General features: G+C 63.5%; 6 protein-coding genes across 6 annotated transcripts; 4 read left to right on the plus strand and 2 right to left on the minus strand.

Annotated features, from left to right (window-relative positions):
• Window positions 1-160: 160 nt before the first annotated feature.
• Window positions 161-3,058, plus strand: MNEG_4680 (hypothetical protein; the record flags this gene model as incomplete). Its single annotated transcript, XM_014046839.1, has 7 exons — window positions 161-256; window positions 447-572; window positions 857-925; window positions 1,133-1,324; window positions 1,675-1,771; window positions 2,121-2,260; window positions 2,624-3,058. 7 exons carry the CDS (start codon window positions 161-163, stop codon window positions 3,056-3,058), a joined length of 1,155 nt encoding a protein of 384 aa, XP_013902293.1.
• Window positions 3,059-5,300: 2,242 nt separating this feature from the next.
• MNEG_4681 (hypothetical protein) lies at window positions 5,301-8,219 on the plus strand (the record flags this gene model as incomplete). Its single annotated transcript, XM_014046840.1, has 6 exons — window positions 5,301-5,456; window positions 5,912-5,993; window positions 6,274-6,299; window positions 6,827-7,084; window positions 7,610-7,675; window positions 7,995-8,219. 6 exons carry the CDS (start codon window positions 5,301-5,303, stop codon window positions 8,217-8,219), a joined length of 813 nt encoding a protein of 270 aa, XP_013902294.1.
• A 1,390-nt stretch (window positions 8,220-9,609) lies between these two features.
• Window positions 9,610-12,162, minus strand: MNEG_4682 (hypothetical protein; the record flags this gene model as incomplete). Its single annotated transcript, XM_014046841.1, has 8 exons — window positions 9,610-9,723; window positions 9,976-10,032; window positions 10,248-10,374; window positions 10,614-10,741; window positions 11,078-11,141; window positions 11,358-11,521; window positions 11,758-11,920; window positions 12,128-12,162. 8 exons carry the CDS (start codon window positions 12,160-12,162, stop codon window positions 9,610-9,612), a joined length of 852 nt encoding a protein of 283 aa, XP_013902295.1.
• Window positions 12,163-13,631: 1,469 nt separating this feature from the next.
• MNEG_4683 (hypothetical protein) lies at window positions 13,632-15,997 on the plus strand (the record flags this gene model as incomplete). Its single annotated transcript, XM_014046842.1, has 6 exons — window positions 13,632-13,748; window positions 13,968-14,054; window positions 14,208-14,361; window positions 14,673-14,785; window positions 15,097-15,282; window positions 15,557-15,997. 6 exons carry the CDS (start codon window positions 13,632-13,634, stop codon window positions 15,995-15,997), a joined length of 1,098 nt encoding a protein of 365 aa, XP_013902296.1.
• Window positions 15,998-18,451: 2,454 nt separating this feature from the next.
• On the plus strand, window positions 18,452-18,844 carry MNEG_4684 (hypothetical protein; the record flags this gene model as incomplete). The annotated part of the gene is made up of 1 exon (XM_014046843.1): window positions 18,452-18,844. The coding sequence occupies one exon, from the start codon at window positions 18,452-18,454 to the stop codon at window positions 18,842-18,844; it is 393 nt and encodes a 130-aa protein (XP_013902297.1).
• Window positions 18,845-19,992: 1,148 nt separating this feature from the next.
• On the minus strand, window positions 19,993-21,937 carry MNEG_4685 (Chaperone protein clpB 1; the record flags this gene model as incomplete). Its single annotated transcript, XM_014046844.1, has 4 exons — window positions 19,993-20,794; window positions 21,168-21,235; window positions 21,576-21,703; window positions 21,931-21,937. The coding sequence occupies 4 exons, from the start codon at window positions 21,935-21,937 to the stop codon at window positions 19,993-19,995; spliced, it is 1,005 nt and encodes a 334-aa protein (XP_013902298.1).
• Window positions 21,938-22,063: the final 126 nt, after the last annotated feature.

Genomic DNA, 22,063 nt, shown 5'->3' on the forward strand with positions numbered 1-22,063 from the left:
CCTCCACCCTCCCTCGTGCCCCGACCGCCCGTCTTCCCAGATCTTCAACGGCAACGGCGTGCTGGAGGCGCTCGACGCCGACGACCTCGTCATCAACCAGCCCGCGTGCTTCGAGACCGCCCTATACACGCAGCTCAACTGCAGCTGCTGGGGCGACGCGATGGCAGACTGCCCGGCGGACGCCCATTGGTTCTGCCGGTCGTGCACCAAGGACTGGAAGCGCGTGCCTGGGGCGCCGGGCGTCGCTTACGCCACGGTGAGGAGGGACCACGCTCAACTGGCATGCAACAGGCCGCTCCTTGCGCGTGCAGGTCACCCGTTTGACATCCGCATGTGACGCCTTTTTGGGGCATGCCCTGTTGTGCTCGCTGGCGACCCTGCCTGCGGGTGGGTTTCCCCGCTTCTTGCTAAGCTCTGCCCCTTGCCCCCTGCATGCTGTACCGCAGCCGCCGGATACCAGCAAATGGACCAACCAGCGGTTCCTGGATGGCGACCCGATGTACCGCCTGCTGAAGACAGACCCGCGGTACTTTGATGCCTTTTTCTGGTCCAGCCACACTTTCAGCCACCCGGTGGGTGCGGCGCATTGCACCGGCAGTCGCGGGCTTGCGCTACTCTTGGTGCCCCAAAACCACGCACAGCTGTGATTTCGGGCTGCTGGGGGTGCTGCAGCGGGAGCATGCACACCTTATCCATGCATGCGTTCGGGCGTGGGCCGCTGCCCGCGCCCGTGCAGTCACAAGTACGTGAGGGCTCCAATGTCTAATTAACCGTGCATTTTCGACGCTCCACCTGACCCTGTGAGGCCTCCTCCTCCTCCCCGGTAACCCGCCCCTTCCAACCCTTGATACACCAGATGCTCGACAACGCCACCTTTGACTTTACCAAGGCCCAGATGGACATGAACGCGCGCATGGCTGGACCGGTGAGGCGCCGCTGGGATCTAGCCGGCAGTCCAGCCTCGCCCGACCCGTATGTAGGGCGCAAGAAAAAGCATGCCCATTGCCCATCGCGCACCGAGATGACGAGACTCGCCAAAACCTGCCCGTTGCGCAACCTCGCAATCAAACGCAAAGCCGCCTGATTTGTACGCTGTGACGCCCTTGCTTTCAAATTTGAATCCAAACCCTAGGACTTCTTGGGCTTGACCTCCAAGGCCACATTCAGCCGGTCGTCCATGGTGACGCCCTCCATCAGCGGCCTCTTCAACGCCGACAGCCTCGCCGCGCTGGCTGCGTCGGGCGTGACGGCGGTCGCGGGCGACAACACGTGGCCGGTGCTGACCAACAGGGCGAACCCGCACCATGTGCTGTATACGACGCAGGTGGGCGCGAATGCAGACGGTAAACCAGACCTTGCTGATTAGGGTTGACGGTTCAGGGGGCAGCCAGCAACCTGGCTGCCGACGGCTCCTGAGGAAGCGACCCTCTGGGGCACAAGCACGCTTGGACGGGCAGGAGCTCACTGGCCGGGTGCTTGGCATCCACACGCCCCCCAAGGCCGGCCGTGCATGCTGGTCGCTGTGCCGCCTCGCGTGTTGGTGGCGTCCAGAGCCCCTCGATGCACAACGCCTGCAGGCCTGCAGAGCCGCAGCCGTACGTTCGGGTCTTGTATAGGAAGGATAAGAACTTCAAAGCAACGAAAATGCCACACTGCTCCTTGTTGTCATTGCAGGAGACCAACGGCTACCCTTACGCTCCTGGGGCTTTCGCGCTCGCCATCACGCCAAGATGGGCCACGGCGATGGCTTACAGTGCCTCGTCTGCGCAAGGTGCGGACGTGCGACTGGCTCCTCGGCGTATCTGCTTACACATTCTGACACAAGCCCCGCCAAATGGCCGCCCAAGGGGTGCTGTTCCCGCCATTTTTGTGTGCACCACGCGTGGCCTTGACTGTTGTGCGGACCGCGGGCCCCGCCAGGTGCAGCCTGGACGAGCAGTTGCCGTTCCCAATAGGCGTGCTCAGCAGCTGTCAGTGCTGCCTCTCCGTGGACCGCGGCCGTCCTTCATCCTCTGAGGCGCGCCACCGCTCCAGTCAACTCTCTTGATACAACCTCCTTAATCCCCAAAGCGCCGACCTCAGCTAACCTTGGCACTGCCTTTATGGCTTGCGCAATGCAGAGGCGCTCGACTTATATAACAGCGAGGTCGCCGCCCCCGACAAAGAGATCAGCCTTCAGAACCTCCTGTGGAAGGAAGCTGAGCGGGTGCTCACCGACGGACTGCTGTCGCTGCGCCACGACGGCCACATGTTCCACCAGGTATGCTGCAGGGGCCGGTTCCTGCGGATTTCTGTGTGTGTGTGTGTGTGTGTGTGTGTGTGTGTGTGTGTGTGTGTGTGTGTGTGTGTGTGTGGAGGCGCCCACGCGTGTGGTGGGGGGGTTGCGAGCTGGAGGAGATACAGCCAGACACACCAAGAGCTTGTGGCGTCACCCCGCCGCCCAGACGTGGCTCAACCAACACGCCGTCACGTCCTGTACAGTGTTGGGCAGTGGTCTTTCTTGCGGGTCGCCCTTTTTACCCACTGTCGCCAGCCCTCGCGTTTCTCCCTTTGGGGCTGACCCACGCTCGCACTCTCCGATGTCACCCTTCCCCCTCTTTCCTTGTAACACCCCCCTTGGCAGGCCAACATGCGCGTCGCCGGCAGCGGCGGCGCCGGCAGCCTGCTGATGATGTGGACTGAGACCGTCCTCGCCCGCCTGCTGGCGGTTGTTGACTGGCCGGTGACGTCACTCAAGCTCGACGACCTGGCGGCCGCCTTCATGCGCCGCGAGGCGCGGGACAACTGCCGGCTGTCGCACCGCCTCGGCATCAGCCGGGCATCTGGTACTGTGCAGTACATCGCAGTGACCAGCGGCGCCGCGGCCGCCGCGATCGAGTGCGGCGCGCCGCTGATCACGCCGCGCGGCGTGGGCGTCGACGGCAACGGGACTTCGCTGCTTGCGGCTGTCGGTACGGCCGCGGGCTACAACTCTTCGGTGGTGCGGCTGCCCGCGGGCGGCTCTGCGCTGCTGAGGGTCTCCGGCGCCCTACCCTGGGCTCTGCCGCCGCGCGTGTGACTGATGGAGGCCAGGCACACTCAGTGGGCGGCGCGGCGCCCCGCCTGATGCGAGCCAGCCCTAGCAACATGTGCGCGGCTGCAGCGCGGCGGCGGCAGAATAACGCGCAATTCAATAAGCCCCGCATTTGGAACTTGGCACGAATGCGCACACCCTGCATCATCCTGACTGCCAACTGGCCCACAGCGGCTCGCCTCGCCGCGCACGCCTGGCCCCTGTCCATCCTGACTTTTCTCCCACCTAGCAAGACTTTGTTTTGCGGGGCGATGCGCTCCTCCCTCCCAGATCTGTCATGAGATGATCTGATATTGCAGCAAAGATCTGCTGGGGCGGTGCCTGCTGCGCCTCGCCCCCCCCCCCCCACCTGCTGCGCGGCACGGGGCCCCAAGCCCAAGCGACGCGACGCTTGACCGCGCCACGCGCTTAGCCGCCCCCTTGTTTTCAACGCATCACGGCTTTTCCATATCGGCACTTCAAAGATAAGTTTCGACCCTTGCGGCCCCGCTACCCCCCATCCCCACACACATGTTGTGCACCACACATTCCGAGCTCCTGGCAACATAACGCTACCCATCCCCCAAACGGGGGCTTCCTCTTCGTCCCGGCCACGCCACGCGAGCGGCGAGCCATTGGGAGACTTGCGGTGGGCTTCAGCACACACGTGCGGCTGAGCGCTGTGCTGCGGGGCGCCGGCCCCCTGGGTATTCCAAGCCGCCCCGGCTGGCCCCCTCTGGATGGCCACGCTGTCGTGGCCTCACTTTTGCTCCTGCGCCCCCAACACTCCCTCACGTACCTCTGCGTGACGCAGCTTCCACGGCGCTTCTGTGACTGCATCCGGCCACACGAGCGCGCAGCAAATAACTCGAGTGATGTGACACCCCATCACACCCGATCACCGCTTTCTCGCCGTCGCATCCGTAGCGCAAGATTCCGTTTGTCCCTTTAGCCGACACTCCTAGACGGCTGCGCTCCTCCGTGCGCCGCTGCGTGTTGATCGCTACGCGCCAGCTCAGCGCAGTGCCTCTTCGGCTGCCGCCAGCTGCGGTCTGACAGCCCAGACCTTCCTGGGCCCTGACACACTCACCGTGGCACACAGCCGCCCGCCCTGGCACGCACGGACACATTCAACTGCCCTGGTGACTTGGCAGGTCAGGCTGACGCACCCATCTAACACACCTCGGAGGTGCATCGCATGGTGGAGGCTCACATGTAACGAATCAGCCTTGGGTTCACTCGAAATGATCGTTTTGGTCCGGATCCTGCTCTCTTGCACAAGATTGTGCACGCAGGATCCTTTTGGTCCAGACCCTGCTCTCTTGCACAAGATTGTGCATGCAGCAGCAATGGCAGCACGACCTTGCTGAGCGAGCTCGTTGCTGTTCTGAGCCGACGCCTCCCCAAAATCAGCTTTCTAGCTTTGACAATTGAGTTTCATCACATTTGCCAGCAGCGAGGGGAAGGTCGAAACCCCGTGGCCCTCCAAGGTCGGTGGGGCGGGTGCTGATCCCACCTGCTTCAGTAGCGCCTTACATTTCATTATTAAGCCACAGGGAAAATCGGGTTCGGCCCGGCCCAGGATCCGTGAGGGCTTTGCAGGTGGTGGGATAGTCACGTTGCAGTGACCGGGCTGGAGCGTCCCCCCACTTCCTACAGTGGTGCAAGCGAAGAGCAGGCAGGTCACCACCTGCGGCAGCACGCACAGCGCACCACAGGCATGAGATATCACCTTCACTCATAACTTCACATTATTATCAGTTCAATGGCAGCCTCAGGCGGCCTGCGTTGCTGTGCTGCCACCAGGCCCGCAAATCGACCAACCGTGGCGGCTCTTGTCTGCTCAGAGCAGTGCTGATGTGGCGGCGTTGCTATCGTAACGTGACTCGCTCATGATGATTTCCCCCTTGACCGCGGCACATCGTTGTCAGCATATGCATGGTTCAATGAGTCAACAACAAAAGTGTGCCTCATACGGCCATTTTCGCTGAGCAATTCGCCAAGATCGCTGTCAGAGTACGCGCACGTCGCAAGCGGCCGAAAGACGCGTTCTAATCAATTCTTGATAATCAGGCGTCAAACCTCTGTCATCCTGCATCAGCCCAGCTGCGACGCAACCGCGGAAATCCCAGCCGGGCGGGCGACGCGTCGCTTCACGCCACCCTCGCGCCAAAGCGCAGCCTCGCCGCCGCTGCCCCCGCCCCCAGCCATACAAGGCTAGCAGTGTCCCGGCTCCTGCAGCGCCACCATGGACCCGGCGGGCGGCGCCGCGCAGCCCCTCGGCGGCGGGCGGCGGCGCCTGCGCGTGCTGTGCCTGCACTCCTGGAGGACGAGCGGCGCGATTTTCAAAGAGCAGTTCGAACGCGCGGGGCTGGGGCAGGCGCTGGAAGATCTGGTGGAGATGGTGGGTGCCCCTAGGGCTGCTGATCGCATGGGATTCACAGGGATGAGGGGACTTTGGGCAGCTGCCCGGCCCGCCGCCTGTGCGCCCTGTTGGGGCGCGGGGCCCGGGCGCGCCGGGGGAGTCGCGGGGGATGGTGCAGGCAGCCCGGGCAGCCCCACAGGGGGTCGCGTGGAGTGCTGGAGCTGCAAACGTGTCTTTACAATACCCGCGGCTGCTGGTGACCCGCGACCAACCCTGTGTTTGTGGCTATCCATTACGCCCGCCGCTCACAAGGCGTTGGGGCCCTGCAACCGCAGCGGCGCCCACCGGCAGCCGTGCACGCCCTTGCCCCCTACCACCTGGCTGCCCACTTTCCCCCCCCTTCCCTCTACTCCCCCAAATCTCTTGACTCACCACTGACTCACTACTGACTCACCACTGACTCCACCCCTGACTCACCCCTGACTCACCCCCAGGTGTTCGTGGACGCCCCCAACAGGGCACGCGGCAAGGCACCCCCAGACGTGGCCGCTGCGTTCCCGGGCCGCGACTACTACGGTGCGGGGTGCGGGGTCAAAAGTTTTTGAGTTTTTTGATTGTTTGGCGGCTGTCGTTGGGGCTCGGGCGCAAGCCAACGCAGGCCGGCCTGAGTTGCGGTGGCTTTGCATGGACTGGTCAGACGAGGCTGGACGCACCCCTGTTGGGCGCCCTGGCCGCGTGGCGCGTTGCTGTGTGCGGGGGCCGCGCACGGCCTATTCGGTGGCCTTGCTTTTGCAGTCACGCCATGAGCCCCCGCTCCCGCCCACTATCCCGCAAACGCCGTCGCATTGATTCGCAGAGTGGTTCTCCACAGAAGGCGCCGAGGTGAGTGGTATGACCACATTACATTACATTACATCATGCTTTTCCAGCAGCGAGGGGAGGAACCCTGGCTCCCCAAAGGGGTTACGCCCCTAACCGTGATGGCCAGAGGAGAAAGCGGGTGCGGCCAAGTCGGGAACTAGTAAGAGGGCGCACGCCCCCTTGGCAGGAGACATAAGCAGGCCTTCTTCCAAGCGGGGCAGTTAGAGCAGCGGTCGTCTAGGTATGACCACAGGGCCAGATCCAGCGGCCCTCCCTCTCCTCACGCCTGCTGGCTGCGTCGAATACAAGTTGAGCCCCCAGCACTCCAGGCGCACAGCCGCCGGCAGGCTCGTCCCAGCGCCGCCAACTTGCCCAGACCTCTGTCTCCTCCCCCTCTCCCTCTCGATCACACATACACGCACACGCACACCCACACGCCCACGCCCACGTCCACACCCACACCCACGCCCGCCCGCGCCGACGCCCGCGCTGACGCCCGCGCTGCCACCTGTGCTCACGCACATACACAAACAAACACAAACTCCCAGGAGAACCTGGCCGAATTCCGCCTGACGTACCACGGCCTCGAAAACAGCGAACCATTCGTCGAAAAAATCATCATGGAGCGCGGCCCGTTCGACGGCATCATTGGCTTCTCCCAGGGCGCCATCATGGCGGCCGCGGTGGCGGCGATGCAGCGCGGCGGCGGCGCGCTGCAGGGTGCGCCGCGGCTGCGGTTCGCGTGCCTGTTTGGGGCGGCGTTCTCGGAGCACCCGCGGCATCTGGAGGCGTTCAAAAACGGCAGGGTGGGCAGCACGTGTGTGCGTGCGTGCGTGCGTGTGTGTGTGTGTGTGTGTGTGTGCGTGTGTGCGCGCGATAGTCTTGGAGATTTTGTTTTCAGGGATTGGAGGGGTGTATGGCGGGAAATTGGAGGGCAGAAAGCTTCATGACAGGACAGGCAATTTGCGTATGCTTTGCTTTGTTAGAATCGTCTAGGCCAGCTAGAATCCTCCCGCCACTAAGACCAACCGGTGCGAAACGACAACAGTACAACAGGGTTCAAAACAGGGGTCAAACACAAACCAACCGCCCAGTGCTGACCGCAGCAGGGGCGGGCGCGCCGTTCTTGCTTGTCGATCTGTGTATGCTTCCTTCCATCCACGCGCGGCTGGCGTTGTGCATTCTCAAGGCCGTGCTGTGCGCCTCGGCTCCCGCCACGCCGCCCTGGGGCTGCCTTAGCGACAAAGGCGTCGACTGACGTGATGTTTGACGTTGCTTGATTTTCCAAATCACTGTGCATGTTCACCTTTCAAAATTGCCACCTGCTGCAGGTGGACCTGCCCACTGTCCACATCATCGGCCACAAGGACTTCATCAAGGAGCACTCCATCACCCTGGTGCGTGACGTCACGGTGACGTCATCGCCGAGGGGCCGCCGCGGCTTGCCCCTGCTGCCGCGCCTATCGAGCGACGTCACTGATATGCATGTGCCCCCCCTCAGCTCACTTGCACAATGCCTCGCCAAACCCCACGCTGAGTTTGTGGGGGCTGGGGGACGGGACGCGGCAGCTTCGGCTCTGCAACCCGGCCCTCCCTTCCTCAACTCGCGCCCGCTCAACACCCTGCGCAGCCTCCCTCTAATCCGTGCGTGCGCCGGCTGGGTCCATGTCACCAGACCGTGATCCCTGCATCGACGCCGCCCCGCTAACCCCGCAGGTCCGCAAGTTTGCAAACCCCATCGTGATCTTTCACCCCCGCGGCCACGTCATACCCCGCCTGGAGGGGCCCCAGCTTGCAGTGCTGAGGGCCTTCTTCTCGGCGATGCTGCAGGAGGGCGGCGGCAGCGGCGCGCCCGCGCCCGCGCCCGCGCCTGCGCCCGCGTTGGCGCCGGCGGCCGCTCCGCGCGCCCCGCCCGCTGGGCGGCCAGCCAGCAAGCTATGAGGGGACGGCATGCGAAATGTGTGGCAAGGTCGTGGTTTCGGTGCCGTTTTATGGCAGCGCCGCTGGTGCTGTTTTGAGCTTGGCTGGTAGCATTTGCGCCCATGCTCAATGTGAGTGACCAAGTGGGAACTTAGCACTCTAGACAGACTGTTTGGAGGTCGCGGCCGTCCTTCCCACTTGTGCAACCGCCTTGCTTCGGCTGCGGGCCTGCCGCTCTGTGATCGATTTCACATTCCTGCCCCCGCGAGGGAGTCCCTCTTTTGTTTTGGTCGCCCGCAGCTGCGACCGCCGCTGCGCAAGCGCCGGCTCGTAGAGAGGCTGGCGTGGCGCTCAACAGGGCAAACAACCCTCTGTGTGTTTTACACCTGCCCTGACGAGCGCGCTTTCATGTGTTATCGCGCTCCGCTCTCTTCTACATTTCTCACTCGATTCATCATCAGCTCAGCTGCAGGCAGGGCAGCAGCAATGTGCGGCGCACACCCAAACAGAAAGATGTTGCGACCCAGCACCAAAAATGGGCGTTCTGCGCGACAGGCGACAGGCCTCGCAACGTAACATCACTTGACGTACAGGATTCAGCTCTCGACATCCGGGCTCGGCAGCACGGGGGGAAGGGTGCGTGGGCGCGGCCCCCTGCGCGAATCCAGGACGGCAAGGCCGCTGGCACGAGCGCAAGATCTGAGCGCAGCAGTGTGGGTGATCTATGCAAAGCGCAGGGGCGCACGTGGGTGGGGTGTGGTGCCAGGGCCCCGCAACATGCAACACAAGTGCGGGCCGAAGCGGCGCGCCTGGCTGGCGCTCACAGACACGCTCCGATTGCTGCCTCTTACGCAGGCCGCCGCACACAAAAAAAACAGCACCTATCGATAGATCGCAGCTGCGTCCAACCAGGGGTCGGGGGGCGCCCGCCGACGCCGGCGCCGCCGCAGCAACCCCTGTAGACGCGGCGCTGAGGGTCTGGGGTGGATTTGCGCCTCGCTTTGTCCTGGCTTCGCTTCCTCATGAGGGAACGGCTCGGTCTCGAGCACATCAGACTGTGCGTGGGTGCAGGCCCCCACACGCGCGGCCTGCTTGACACGGGTAAGGGGCCTCAGGGCCTCTGCACACTCCAGCATCGGCTCAGAATTGAAAAGCAGGTTTCAAGTCACCTGGTACAGTGACAGACGCACAGCGGAAAAAAACAGCCCCGGCGACACTGCCCAGCTCGCGGCTGTGGGCGGGGTTCGGCGGTGAGATCGGTTGATGAGTGCGGACGAGGCCCCTTGGGGGCGCCAAACAAACGCAGAGAGGACAGCTCTGTCTCCAAGATTCAGAGTCACGGCGCCCAAAACAGCGCTGGGCACAGAAGTCGGACGGGGTGCACTGCGAGACCGGCTGCGCCGGCGCCGCATCAGTTGCGGGGCTCGTTGGTCGCCGCCTGCGGGGCGGGTGCAGCTTGGGCGTCGCGAGCGTCGCCGGGGGTCAGCACGTCGCGGCCGGACGCCTCCCATTCTTGGAAGCCTCCCTGGTTGAATGGATGGATGGACATGTGTGTGTGTGTGTGTGTGTGTGTGTGTGTGTGTGTGAGTAATTGTGTGTGTATATGTGAGAAAGAGGAAAAGAGAGAGATGGAGACAGGGCGCACACGCGCTACACGCGAGAGAGAGACACACAGAGTGAGGGGGCCAGAAAAAATGTGTGTGAGTGAGCGTGCGCCCATGCGATATTGTTGCAACCGAGCTGTGAAGTCGGCACCCTGCCTCAACCCGCGCCTCACCGCACGCTTTCCCCTCGCCGGGCCCCGCGCCCCACCACCATCCACAAGGGCAGAGCCCTGCGGGCCGCTCGGATGCAGGCCCGCGCGCCCGCCCACATCCGTGCGCGTCGGCACGCGCCCACCTTCATAACGCTTACAGCCGTGAAGCCGCGCTGCACCAACTCATACGCCGCCACCAGCGATCTGGAAATAGGGTTGATGTGCAAAAGGTGTGCCGCCCGTGGTTGGGTTGGGGAAAGGGTGGTTGATTGAGATCGGACACGCGCCCGCACCCCGCGGGGCCGCCTGTCCCTCACGCCCTGCCGCGGCCTGCTGGGCAGCTGGCCGCCCGTCCGCTTCCGTCCGCTCCGCCCCGCCGCCCCCGATTCAGGGGCCAGCTTGCGGGGCGGCGACTCGGCCCTTCACGTGCAGGGCCCGAGCCTCCCAGCCATGACCCCACGATCAAACACACCCCGCATTCAAATCACACCATGCTCGAATAAAACAACACACGGCGACACTCTCCCCACAACACGTCAATCACAGAGCCCCGCGGCGCTCGACACGCCCCCGCCGGTGCGTCGAGGCCCCCTGCGGCGCTCCGCGCAATGCAACGAGCTGATTGAATCGAAAGGGGGGGGAGGCGGCGCCGGGCTCACCGCGTCTGGAAGCCGCGCTGCAGCTTCCCGCCGTCCAGGGACCCCCCCTGGCTGCAGTACAGGACCAGGGGGCGCGCGGTGTCCCCCCGCACCGCGGCCTGCACCTGGGCCGCAAATTCTGGGTTGACCTGAAAACATTGACAGAGGGATTTGGGGGGTGGGGGTTCGGGCATGGTGGTGGGGAGTGGGGAGGGCGGTGGCGGTGGGCGTGTTGCCCGCTGCGGCAGGCGCTGTGGCGCGGTACCAAAATGGCGCCAGGGGGTTGCCTGGGCAGGCCAGTGAATCTGACAATATGGGGCATCTGCAAAGGGCAGTCAGGGCGGCCACACTTCAGAGCCTGCCCGCGCCCGTTGCAAAAGCTTTCCGCCGCCCAAAGACGGCGGGAGGGCGGGCGAGTGCCTCTGGACGGCGCGCGCACGACGAGAGCGCGCGCATGCGCGTGAAGCGTGTGCAAAACCGCGCACCTCGGTACCGTTGAAGACGCCAAAGGCGGCGTAGCCGACGCGTCGCGCGATCTGCCACGGCGTCCTGCGAGGTTGCCAGCGGCCGGCGATCTGATCTGATCTGGGGTGGTGGGGCCTCCATACATTTTTGATGGCAAGGCGCCGGCGGGGGCTGCAGACGCGTGCCGCTCCACCGCATTGAGGGCCGATGCGCGCCCCGGCCGCTCAACATATCGCCGTTGAAACGGGCTTCGTGCGGCGGCGGTCAACCAGTCAAAATTGGTCAAAGTCAAACGCTCACCACCCCTCGATCGGCCTGTAGTACGGCACGTTGACCGCGCCCTCTATGCAGCCGGAGCCGAAGAGGTCTGCGGGTCGCACGTCAATGATGGTTGTGTTGCCGGCCTGGGACGCGAAGACGAGCTCCTGGGGGGAGACGATCTTCACGTTGGCGTTCCTGAGGGCCTGCGCGGCGGCGGCGGCGGCGGCAGCGGGGTCGGACGCTCGAAGCGCGGCTCGCAGGCAGCGTCGGGTAGGCGTATGTCGATGCGTGCGAGCAACGGCGACGGCATCTGCATGGGGCCGCTGTGGCGCCGGTGCCCCATGCATGCAAGTGCATGTGCGCATGCATGTGTTGCAAGCATGCATGCATGTCTGCATCCGGGTTTTGCATAAGTTGGGCAAGGTTGCTTCCAGCCAACCTGTTTCATCAGTTCCCAGCCCGCCGGGCTGGTCGGCCGGTGCCGGCCGATGTCGAGCCCGGTCGGCCCGCCGCGCCCAGCACCATGCGCCGCACGCGGCAGCGTCGCCGCGGCACGACGCGGGCGTGCCGGGGCGGCGCGCAGCTGCTGAGGCCGCTGGGGCCTGCGATCGGCGGCAGGGGCGGCAAGCTGGGAGCTTTCGCGATGGGGCGCACTGGCGTGCAGGGCGCGGCAGAGCGGCGGGGTCTACCGGCGCGAAATCCAGCAAGCACAAATGAATCCTTTGTTGTTTCAGACGGTGAAAACGCGCTGCACAAGCTTGGGACGCGCTCATTCAGCCAGCGCGCTCCCCAGAAAGATCTTTGCCCACCTAGCGCTCGCGCGGTGAGCCTTCAGCTGCTGCATCACCTAGTTTCCACCAAGCCGAATCAGCACACCCGATGTTACAGGGAGGCAAAGCAGACGATCTGTCGGGGCAAGTGCCGTAGAGTGTGTGAATGCAGGCAAATCCGCGTTGCTCTGGAAGGTTTTGGCGAGAGTTCAAGCCTCAGCAAGCATGCATCCACCGTGGCCTGGGTGGTCAGAGAGGCGGGTGGGCACCAGTGCACTTCATGCACTCTGTCGCAGCAGCAACACTGTCTAGCTTGGTGCGCGAGGGGGACAGTCGAAGCAGCAGGCGTACAAAAAGCGTTGGCTTGCGGCGCATGACACATGACGTTGCAAGGCTAGAACTTGTCATGCCACCGTGAGGCCCTGCGCATGACTCATCTCAAGTCAGGGGCAGTCATATGGACAGGTGGCACCCAACCGCGCCACTTGCTGGCCTTGGGAGAGGATGGCCTTGTCGCTTGACAGTCACGAATAGATCACAGCACCAGTACTGCAGCACTACACTTGTTGACCAATGCGACCGGTGACAAGCGCAGATGCGCGCAACGGCAAGAGGGCGACACAGGCTGAGGCAAACGGTGGTGTTTGCAAGCGTGGAGATGGAGTTGAATGGACTGGTGATATTGCGCGGCCCCTGATCAGGCGGCCCCTTTGCGCCTGCGGGCGCTGTCGGCCAATGCCCCGCCTCCCAAGCGTCGCCCTTCGACGTGTACAGTCAATGGCAAGGAAGGGGCGCATGCGGAACACTGCAGGCATGCGCCCGTTTCAAGCGTCGGTCACGGCGTCGCTCGACCCCCAGCCACACCTGCAGCCCCCCCCCCTGTCCGCCAAGCAGGTTGAGCTGCCCTCCCCGCCCTTCCCCTCCCGGCCTCTCTATGTATGCAAAAAAGTGAAGTCACGACGCCTTGATGCTGGCGGCCATTCTTGGAAGTTTGGGCTATGGCGGAGCGCCGTGTATCTCACCAATGGGTCAGGCAACAGTCCGTCAAGATTGAAAAACACTGCCAAGAAGCAAGTGCATGCTGGAAGCCGCAGCTTGTAGTTGTATGCCAGAGCGCGCCCAGGACAAGCCTGCCTCTTCTTCCCTAGCACTGCTGGAGATTCAAAATGTGTGCGGCCGTCCGCCACGAAAACGCGCAAGCTCGTGCGCCTTGTGCGCCCAGCTCCCTTGTGCCAAACCTGACGACGCCACATTGGCATTATGACATGCTCTGTTGGGGCGGCAGGGAAGAGTGGGCAGTGCGGTAGTACATGGGCGAGAGGTCCGTCTGGCTGCCCTGCTCCGAACTGTGGGGTGATGATGGGCAGCTCCTGGACTCTGCCGGGTGGTGTGGCGGCGGCATCACTCACCCGGCGCTCCCTCCATCATCAACAGATGCCCCGCTTGCCTCGTCGCGTGTGTTCGGAGCACTTCCCAATATTCATTCGTATAATCGCGACATTTCATTGGTACAGACTCTTGCGCTGTACTCCGCAGTGACACAATGATGCGTATTGCGGTCGCGCTGCTGGCCGTTCTGGCCATAGGCCAGGCTGAGGCCAGGCTGTCAAATGCATACTGGAACACTCACGGTCAGGGTGTTGTCCAGAACGGCACACAGGTGAGTACCCGGGCGAGAGCACAACATTGGTGGACCCGTGGAATGTACAGGCCCAGGTCACCGGCAACTATGCCTAATGCCTGAATCAAGTCATCAATGACCATATAATCCGCGATCTCGCAGCCCCTTTTCAGTGTCACCGGCCACCGCGTCCCGCCTCGCGCCCGCCTCACGCTCGCCCTGCGCCCCGCCTCATTCGTGCTGCGCCCCCTGCCACAGTCCGGCAAGGTGGCCACGTGGCTCAAGGGCGACACGCCCCTGGACGTGTACATCGCCGAGCCCGCCAACGCCAAGCCCATCGCCGCGGTGCGCCCGATGCCCGCGCGTCCCGCAGTCCCGGCCCCGTTGGTGAAATCGCATCACCCAGCCGCCGCCCGTCGCCGCCAGTCTCAAACCGACCCCCGCGCCGGCTTGACGGTCAGATGCACTGCCGATTTCCCACCCTTTTCGAATACTCAGGTTGTCATCTTCACTGACATCTATGGCTTCGAGTTCTCCAACACCCGCCTGTGGGCCGACAGGCTGGCCAAGAAGGGCGGCTTCCTCGTCGTCATCCCCGACTTCTTCAGGGGCGACGCCCTGACTGATGCCACCCGCAACACCTCCGCTGTCTGTGAGCCCTTCGCGCAGGCGGGGCAGGCCCGCGCTTCTTTGCAACACAGTCTGAAACCGCGCCTTGCCTCGCCGGCATGCAGCGCTCCGGCTTCCCCTCCTGTGCATGGCGGACCCTGGAGCGCTCCCACCCCTCACTACACCCGATTGAGAGTTGACCAGATACACCACCAGAAGACATAGCACCCGCCCGCGGCGGCTTCGCGACTGGATCGAGCACCTACCGGCCGCCGCCCCACGCACAGTTTTCCCCTCCTGCCCCTGCTGCCAACGAAGTGCCCCCCCCTTGTCACGCCTCGCGCCCCCGGCCAGGGCGCACCCGCCACCCCAAGGACCGTGTGCTTAAGGACTTCACCGCCGTGCTGGCCGAGCTCAAGAAGGCCTACCCCTCGGTCAAGAAGATCGGCCAGCAGGGCTTCTGCTGGGTGGGCTGACCTTGTGATAGTTGTGTGATAATTTTGTTAGGGAGGTCTGGTGCAACATCCCTTGCGCGTGATGTGGGGTGTTGCGGGCTGTGTTGTGGTCTTGTGTGTGGTGGGCAGATTGCGAGAGAGCGCTGGTGGGCTTTTCCCGAGAGCACGGCTAAGGCCACGGCTGCAGCTGGAGGGTGCAGGTAGTCTAGTTTTCAGCAGAGGGTGCACCGCGCAAGACGCCGCTGCCGCTCCAACACGAGCTCAATGAGCCGCCACCCGCCCAACAACCCCGCCAAACACCGTACCTGGAACTCCCACAACAGGGCGGCGGCTACTCCGTGTGGCTCTCCGCCGCCGGCGCCCCCAAGATTGCCGCCGCCGTCGGCTACCACATCTCTGCCGTCACGGCCGCCGACATCGACGCCATCACCGGTCCCATCAGCCTGCAGCAATCCGACCCCGCGCTCGACAACTCGGTCAACGAGACGCTGTACGCATACATCGAGAAGGTGGGCCGTGCGGCGTCGAGTGTCGTGGGGGGTGTTGACATTGGTCCTCAATTCCAGCCAATGTATACGCAAGGCGCACGTATGTCAACAAGGACATTGACTTGGACACATGGAATCAACAGAAAGCTGCTGCACAGGAGCTGAGCCCCAATTTCACAAACAGGCTGGGGCGTGTGGGAGTGCTGACACGCAACTGGTGCTGCCGACCAATCCTGCCTCGTCCACCTCCCTCCCGCCAACGCCCCCTCCCCTCTCCTCCCCCTTCTGCATGCAGACGTTCAAGGCCAAGCGCGCCAAGGGTATCCCCGCCTACACCACTTTCTACAAGGGCTTCCCTCACGGCTTCTCCCTCCGCGGCAACCTGTCCGACCCTGCCTATGCCAAGGCCGCCTCCACCGCGTTCTACGAGGGCGTCAAGTTCCTCAAGGCCCGCCTGCTGCCCCCCACCGACCCCATCAGCCGCGTGGTCGCGCTGAAGAACAGCCTGCTGAAGTCGGCCCAGAGCGCGGTCGCGCAGGTCGTGGCGGCGCCCAAGGCGGCGGCGCCCAAGGCGGCTGCCCCCAAGGCGGAGGCGGCGGCCCCCAAGGCGGAGGCGGCTGCCCCCAAGGCGGAGGCGGCTGCCCCCAAGGCGGCAGCGGCTGCCCCCAAGGCGGAGGCGGCTGCCCCCAAGGCGGCGGCGGCGGAGGCGGAGGCGGCGCCCGCGACGAAGCCCTGAGCGGGGCGGGCCATCGCGGCACACCCGCGCGCCTGCTCGATTGCTGGGCCTTGCCTGCGGCATGAGAACGGCTTGCCGTTAGTGTGTGCGAGCTCAGTGCAACCAACTACCTTTTTCAAACGAAACTGGAGCGCATTGTGCTCAAACTGCATGGGATTGCCAATTGGTGATTCTGGGTCATGAGGGAGGGGCAGCGGGCGACTGCTTCGCGGATGGGCTCGCTTTCATCTGTGGAACAGCCTCACCAACAACCTGGCATCGCCCTCGGCTCCACACCCCTGAGCATGTGTTTGACCGTCTTTGACCAGCCTGATCGCGCTTGCAGCTCGGCTCTGCCCCTCTGCACTCGCGCTCTGGCGTTGAACCTGGGCGCTTGGCATGCCCGCTTTACTTATGCACTGGCACTCTGGCGCAAGATTCAGGCAGCATTCTGCCGACTTGGCGCCGCGACCTTGAACGCACTCACTGCCCACACTTGCAGCACCACCCTAAGCGCGGATGTGTGCATGCGTGCCAGCACCCTGCGGCTCCAACCTACAGAGGTGTAATTAAGGAGGTGTAACTCGCGTGTGAAGGTGATGTGTGGTGTGCCTTGCACACAACCTCTACAGCACGTGGCACAAACTGCAAGCTCCTGGATCATGTCACAGCATGCAATCAGGCTGCATCTTGCCAAGCAATGGCGCCCTTGAATGAACAGTAGTCTGTCGGCCACTGCACCTTGCCGTGCGCACAAAGCCTCTATGTGAGTGGGTGGCTCAGGATTCTGACGATATGCACGTGTTGCAAGCGGGAGACTAACAGTTGCAAAATGATTTTCACCCAAGGTGCATAAGATCTGCCGCGCGGTGACAACCAGGGAGCCTTGTTGTTAGAAATTGGGATCACGGATGCATGAACCCGTTTGACGCAAGGGCGGACTGCCGGGCGCCCCTCCCTTGGAGCCTAGCTGCTTGCAGAAGGCAGGGTAACTTGCCCTCCTCAGCTGGGCTGCTGCCGGCCGAACCGCACCATGATTGGCGTGTCTCACTGCATAATCAGTGCTTGGCAGGCGCGGGGGCGCAGAGGTCGGACAGCCACCAGGCTTCAGGGAAGGGCAGGAAGGGCACTGGGCGCGGGATGGTCGACCCAAACTGCCGCGCCACTTTGCGGCGTGCCAGAGCCAAAGCTCTAGGCGTGCACGTACACGCTGCGAGCAAACGGCCGCTATGGATCATAATTATGCTTGCTCTGCAGCTAGTGCCGTGCGTCTTTACGCGCTGTTATGTTCCTTGATCCAAATTTCAACATCGTGAGCCTAAAAGGTATACTGTAAAAGCGGGCAACCGTGGGGCGTGTCACAATATCATCGTCCACTCACCTTTTGACACGGCCAGTGCCTATACGTTGCCATTCTGGGCTTCAACGAAGAACAAGAACTACACATTCCATACCGATGGTAAAAGGCTCTACTGCTACGGAGCTTCAGTCGCAGCCTTGGCTTGGCTTGATTTCGAATGTATTCCTGTCAGCGAGCCTGCTCTTGGCGCCAACACCACATGTGGGCGCAGTGACACCACTCCTCGCTGGCTGGCCAGGCTGGATCTTGCCCTGTCTGGCGCGATTGGTCCCAACAGATGCGACACAAAAGGAGGAAGCCAATCAAAAATATCCAGCACGTAGGTGGAGAGGGGATGGCCACTTGAGTCGCAGCACCACAGTGTGGTATTGCTTGCGGCACTCGGGTGTCGTTGCACTCAGCTGGTTGGCATGGCCTTCTGAGTGCTCAGTATCTTCACCACTAGGATCGTTACTTGCAATCGACCGTATCTCATATGAAATGCAAATCCAGTCAGTGTAGATCCCTGGCCGCTGCTAAGATGCAGGGGTAATCGCTATCGAGGTGTGTGTACCCCTTGAGTCGGGCGCTGGCCAATGCTGGCCGCTGGCCAAGACTTGGGGCTGACGCCGCGATAGGCCGCCATTTGTGGCCCATTGACATTGTCACGAGTGTGGTACATCAACATGACTTTGACAGTCAGGAAGGCGAGGCTGTTCGTGGCGATCAGCACCGTATCTTGCGAGTCACTCACGGTGTCACTGGATGAGGCCAGGCAGCGTTGCAAGCATTTGACGTCAAAGTGAGAGATTTCTTTCCGTCTTCCAGCTCACTGTGCAGTTTGTACGTTTCGACCTGCGTCGCTCCAGCCACGGGACGAACAAATCTCCCACCTCCTCCGGCCACACCGAACTCCGTGCCCTCTTACAGACCCAAGTGCGTGATGGGCCTCTCTGGTCCTCTGAGGGCGATTAAAGCTGCATGGAGTGCTGCCAGTTGCAGCTGGGGTGGATTTCTGGTCACGTGCGCTCCCAGGCCCAACCCACCTGTCACACCTCCATGGCAACGCAGTGACGGATGGCACCCCCACCCCTTCTCCGCGCCGACACCCACACCCAGGCTTGCCGGTTCTCATCATGGCTTGTGGGCTCCGCGTGCTGGCGGCCGTCCTGGCGCTGTCCGTCCTGGCGTCCCCTGCCCTGGCTGCCCGTCACCTCAGGAACACTCCGGGCACCAACGCGTCTGCGGTTGGCCCCGGCCAGGTCGCTACCACCAAAGCGGGCACTCCGGCAGCCACCAACCTGAACCTGACCACTGCTGGCCCCAGCCAGGGCACCACAACCGACGCAGGCCAGGTTGCTGCGACCAAAGTGGGCGCCCCAACAGCCACCAACCAGAACCTGTCTGTTGTCAGCCCCGGCCAGGGCACTGCGACCGATGCGGGCGCCGCGATTGCTGCTCCCCAGGACCCGAAGGTCGATGCTCCCAAGGCTGGGGCCAAGTATGGTGTGAGGCAGACCCCCAAGTAAATGTGAGGGTCACGGGAGAGCCCATGCCTGACTTGGCTTCATTCTTGCCACCAGCTGCGAGGGCCCACCCCTACCTCGCTGAAGAACCCCCGTTGTTGCAGCCGCCCTCTGGGCCGGCACTCTTCACACACAAACCCGCCCTCTGGGCCGGCACTTTTCACACACAAACCCCGTCGTTTGGACTTTGCCCCATGTATGATTTGGCGTGCCGCAGGCCCATGTAAGCCGCAGTTGCACGCGGCTCTTGTTTTGAACGTGCCTTCCAGTTGGGTGTGTCTGAAGTTGCGATCATGGAAGAATGGTGCGGGCCTGCATCTGTACTTTTTATCAATGGTAACCAGTGAATGGCGGTGACTGCAACATAGCAAGGCAAACAATCTTTCCAGCAGCGGGGGGCGGGGGGAGGGTGGGGGGCGCTTGCGGGGCGCAGTGGGGCTGTCGGGGCGCAATAGATTTGTGGGGCATTTGAGTATGTTGAGCAGGGTCTGAGAGGGCTTCGGCGGCCTGAGCTGCGCGCATGCCGTGTGTGGTGCTCGACTGCAGCAAAGCGCACAACACATTGGAGCAGCCTGCTGGACTGCTGGACTGAGTGCACATGCAGCGCGGCACATGGCGACGACGTGTGCAGGCAACATCCAGGCGGCTTGCACTGGATGCGTTGATATACGTGAGTCAGCCATGATCACGAAGTGTGGAGCCTTGCTTGATACCAAGTACAAAATTTCAGTGTCCATCCTGCCCACGCTCGCATGGATAAGGGTGCTGCAAAAACAGCCACTTCTGTGCGGCGGCAGCGCCAGTTGCTTGCATGAGTGGGCTGTGGACTAGCGCCCGCCGGTGTGCTAGCCACAAAGCGCGGGCACGTGCACAGTCCCGTCGCGAATCGAACGCCCGGCCCCCAATTGTGTAACCCCGCGACTCTTTCTGCTGAGCGCCGGGCCATGGTTACACTCAGAGAACTCAGAGCCCGGGGCCAGAACAGGCACCCAGACTGTCGTGCGTTCCAAACCCGCCGCTGCGCCGCGCCCGAGCACGCCTCGCCTCAAGCCAAGGCCCCGGGCCGCGCGACGGCCGAATATCGACCTTCGCGCCCCGCCAGCCCGCCGCCCCTCAAACCTAGGGCCCCACAAAATGTGAGATCTGAGGCATCACTCCGCGCACGTCGGCGCCTCTTCCTGCTCGTCCCGCCGCCGCGGGGTGCGCAGGAATGCAGGTGTCTGGCCGCCATGGAGCAGGGACGCCACTTCAGCGTCCAGCGCGTCCCCCGCGCCGTTCGCCTGCTGCTGCTCCTGCTGCTGCTGCGGTTGCTGCTGCTGCTGCTGCTGGTGGTGGTCGGCGCTCTGCTGCTCCCCAGGACCGGGCGGTTCGCTGCTGCCGGCTGCCGGCGGCCCGACCTGCTGCTGCTGCTGCTGGTGCTGCTGGTGCTGCTGCTGCTGCTGCTGCTGCTGCTCTGCCTGCGGCTGCGCCTTCTTTTTTGCCCTGCCCGCAGCCAGCGGGTCGAACCGCCCGCCGGCGCCGCCGCTGCCTGGGCCCGCCGCCGCAGCCGGCGCAGGCGCCGCCGCCGCCGCCGCCGCCGGCGGGGCCGCCAGCTTTGACGGCCGGTAGGTGTGCCCCGGGATCGTCACAGGAATCGGCCCTGTGGCTGCCGCCGCCGCGGCCGCCGCGGACGACCCCTCGCCGGCCCCCTCTGCCTTGTCATCCGCATCCGCGTCCTCCACCGCCGAGACCCCCGGGATGCGCGAGAACGTCAGCCACGTCCCGCCCCCGCCGCCGCCCGCTGACGTCACGCTGATGTCACCGCCGCCGGCGCAGTCGACGACGACCGTGTCGTCCTCCTGGAACTGGCCGGTCAGCAGGGCCTTGGCCAGGGGCGTCTCCAGCTCGCGCTGCACGGCGCGCTTCACAGGGCGCGCGCCGTACACCGGGTCAAAGCCCACCTCAGCCAGGTGCCTGCGGCGGTTTTTGAAGGGTTGGAGTTTGGGGGTGGTTGGGGTTTGGGCAAGGGGATGGGGTTCAGGGGGTTGAGCGCAGCATGGAGGGGTGCGGGTTGAGGGTTGAGTGCTTACGTGGGGATGTGTGCAAAGAAAGGAGAACTGTGTGTGTGTGTGTGTGTGTGCGCGCGCGCGCGCGCATGACTCAGTGTGCAAGGTGTCTGTTACGAGGCTGGTGGGTTTCACAAATGCTCACACTCCCTCTGCCCCTCTCCTCCACTCGTTCACAATCCGACTGACGAGAGACCCCAACTCTTAACACACAAACACACACACACACACGTACACGCACGCGCGCGCACACACACACACACACACAAGCGCGCACGCACCTGACTGCCGTGTCCTGCAGCAGCAGCTTCATCTTCTTCTCAGACAGCCGCTGCCCCACGCCGCGCACCTGGGGGCGCGGGGGATGAATTTGGGCATGGCGTCGCGGCAGCACCATCGCCGCGCGAGTCGGACCGCGCGGCGGCGCCGCTGGGCGGTCGAATGCCAGGGTGCCCCGGTCAACGAGGCGATGCCGCTTTTGCTCGCCCCAGGCCAGCGCGGTGGTTCTGGATCCAGAGCATACAAACGCGGCTACTTGAGGGTTGAAGGAAGCAGGTTCTGTCCCGTGACCCCAGGGCGCGCCTTCAAGTCTGCGCGGCCCCAGATGAGAGCGCGCGCAGCGTCTCGTGCCGCGCCCCTCAAACCTCGGACCTCGGACAACAAGAAGAGATTCAGATCGCAACACCCACCTGCAGCCGCACGATGGTCTCGATCTGCTCCGCGGCCAAGGGCTCGAATATGATGAACTCGTCGATGCGGTTTATGAACTCGGGCTGGAAGTGCTTGCGGACCTTCTCCATCACCAGCTCACGCATGTCTGTGGTGTGTGTGTGTGTGTGTGTGCGTGGGTGCGTGTGTGTGTGCACGTGTGTTTGTGTGTGTGTGTGGGGGGGTGCGTGTGTGCGTTCGTGCGTGCGTTCATACGTGCGTGCGTTTGTTCGTGCCTGCGTGCATGTGCGCATGTGTGGTGGGGGCAGCAAAAAGGATGTGTTTGCGAGAGCATACTGTGCAAAGCAGCAGGGCTCCATCGGCTGCCCCCCTCACCCGCCATGCTGCCGGGCGCGCCCTTGGCGCGCTGCTTGTAGGTGTAGTTGAACACCTCAGCGCTGCCCAGGTTTGATGTGAGGATGATGATGGCGTTCTTGAAGGAGACCACGCGGCCCTGGCTGTCGGTGAC

The sequence above is a fragment of the Monoraphidium neglectum genome, assembly GCF_000611645.1.
Source record: "Monoraphidium neglectum strain SAG 48.87 unplaced genomic scaffold scaffold00662, whole genome shotgun sequence".
NCBI classification, from domain to species: Eukaryota; Viridiplantae; Chlorophyta; class Chlorophyceae; order Sphaeropleales; family Selenastraceae; genus Monoraphidium; species Monoraphidium neglectum.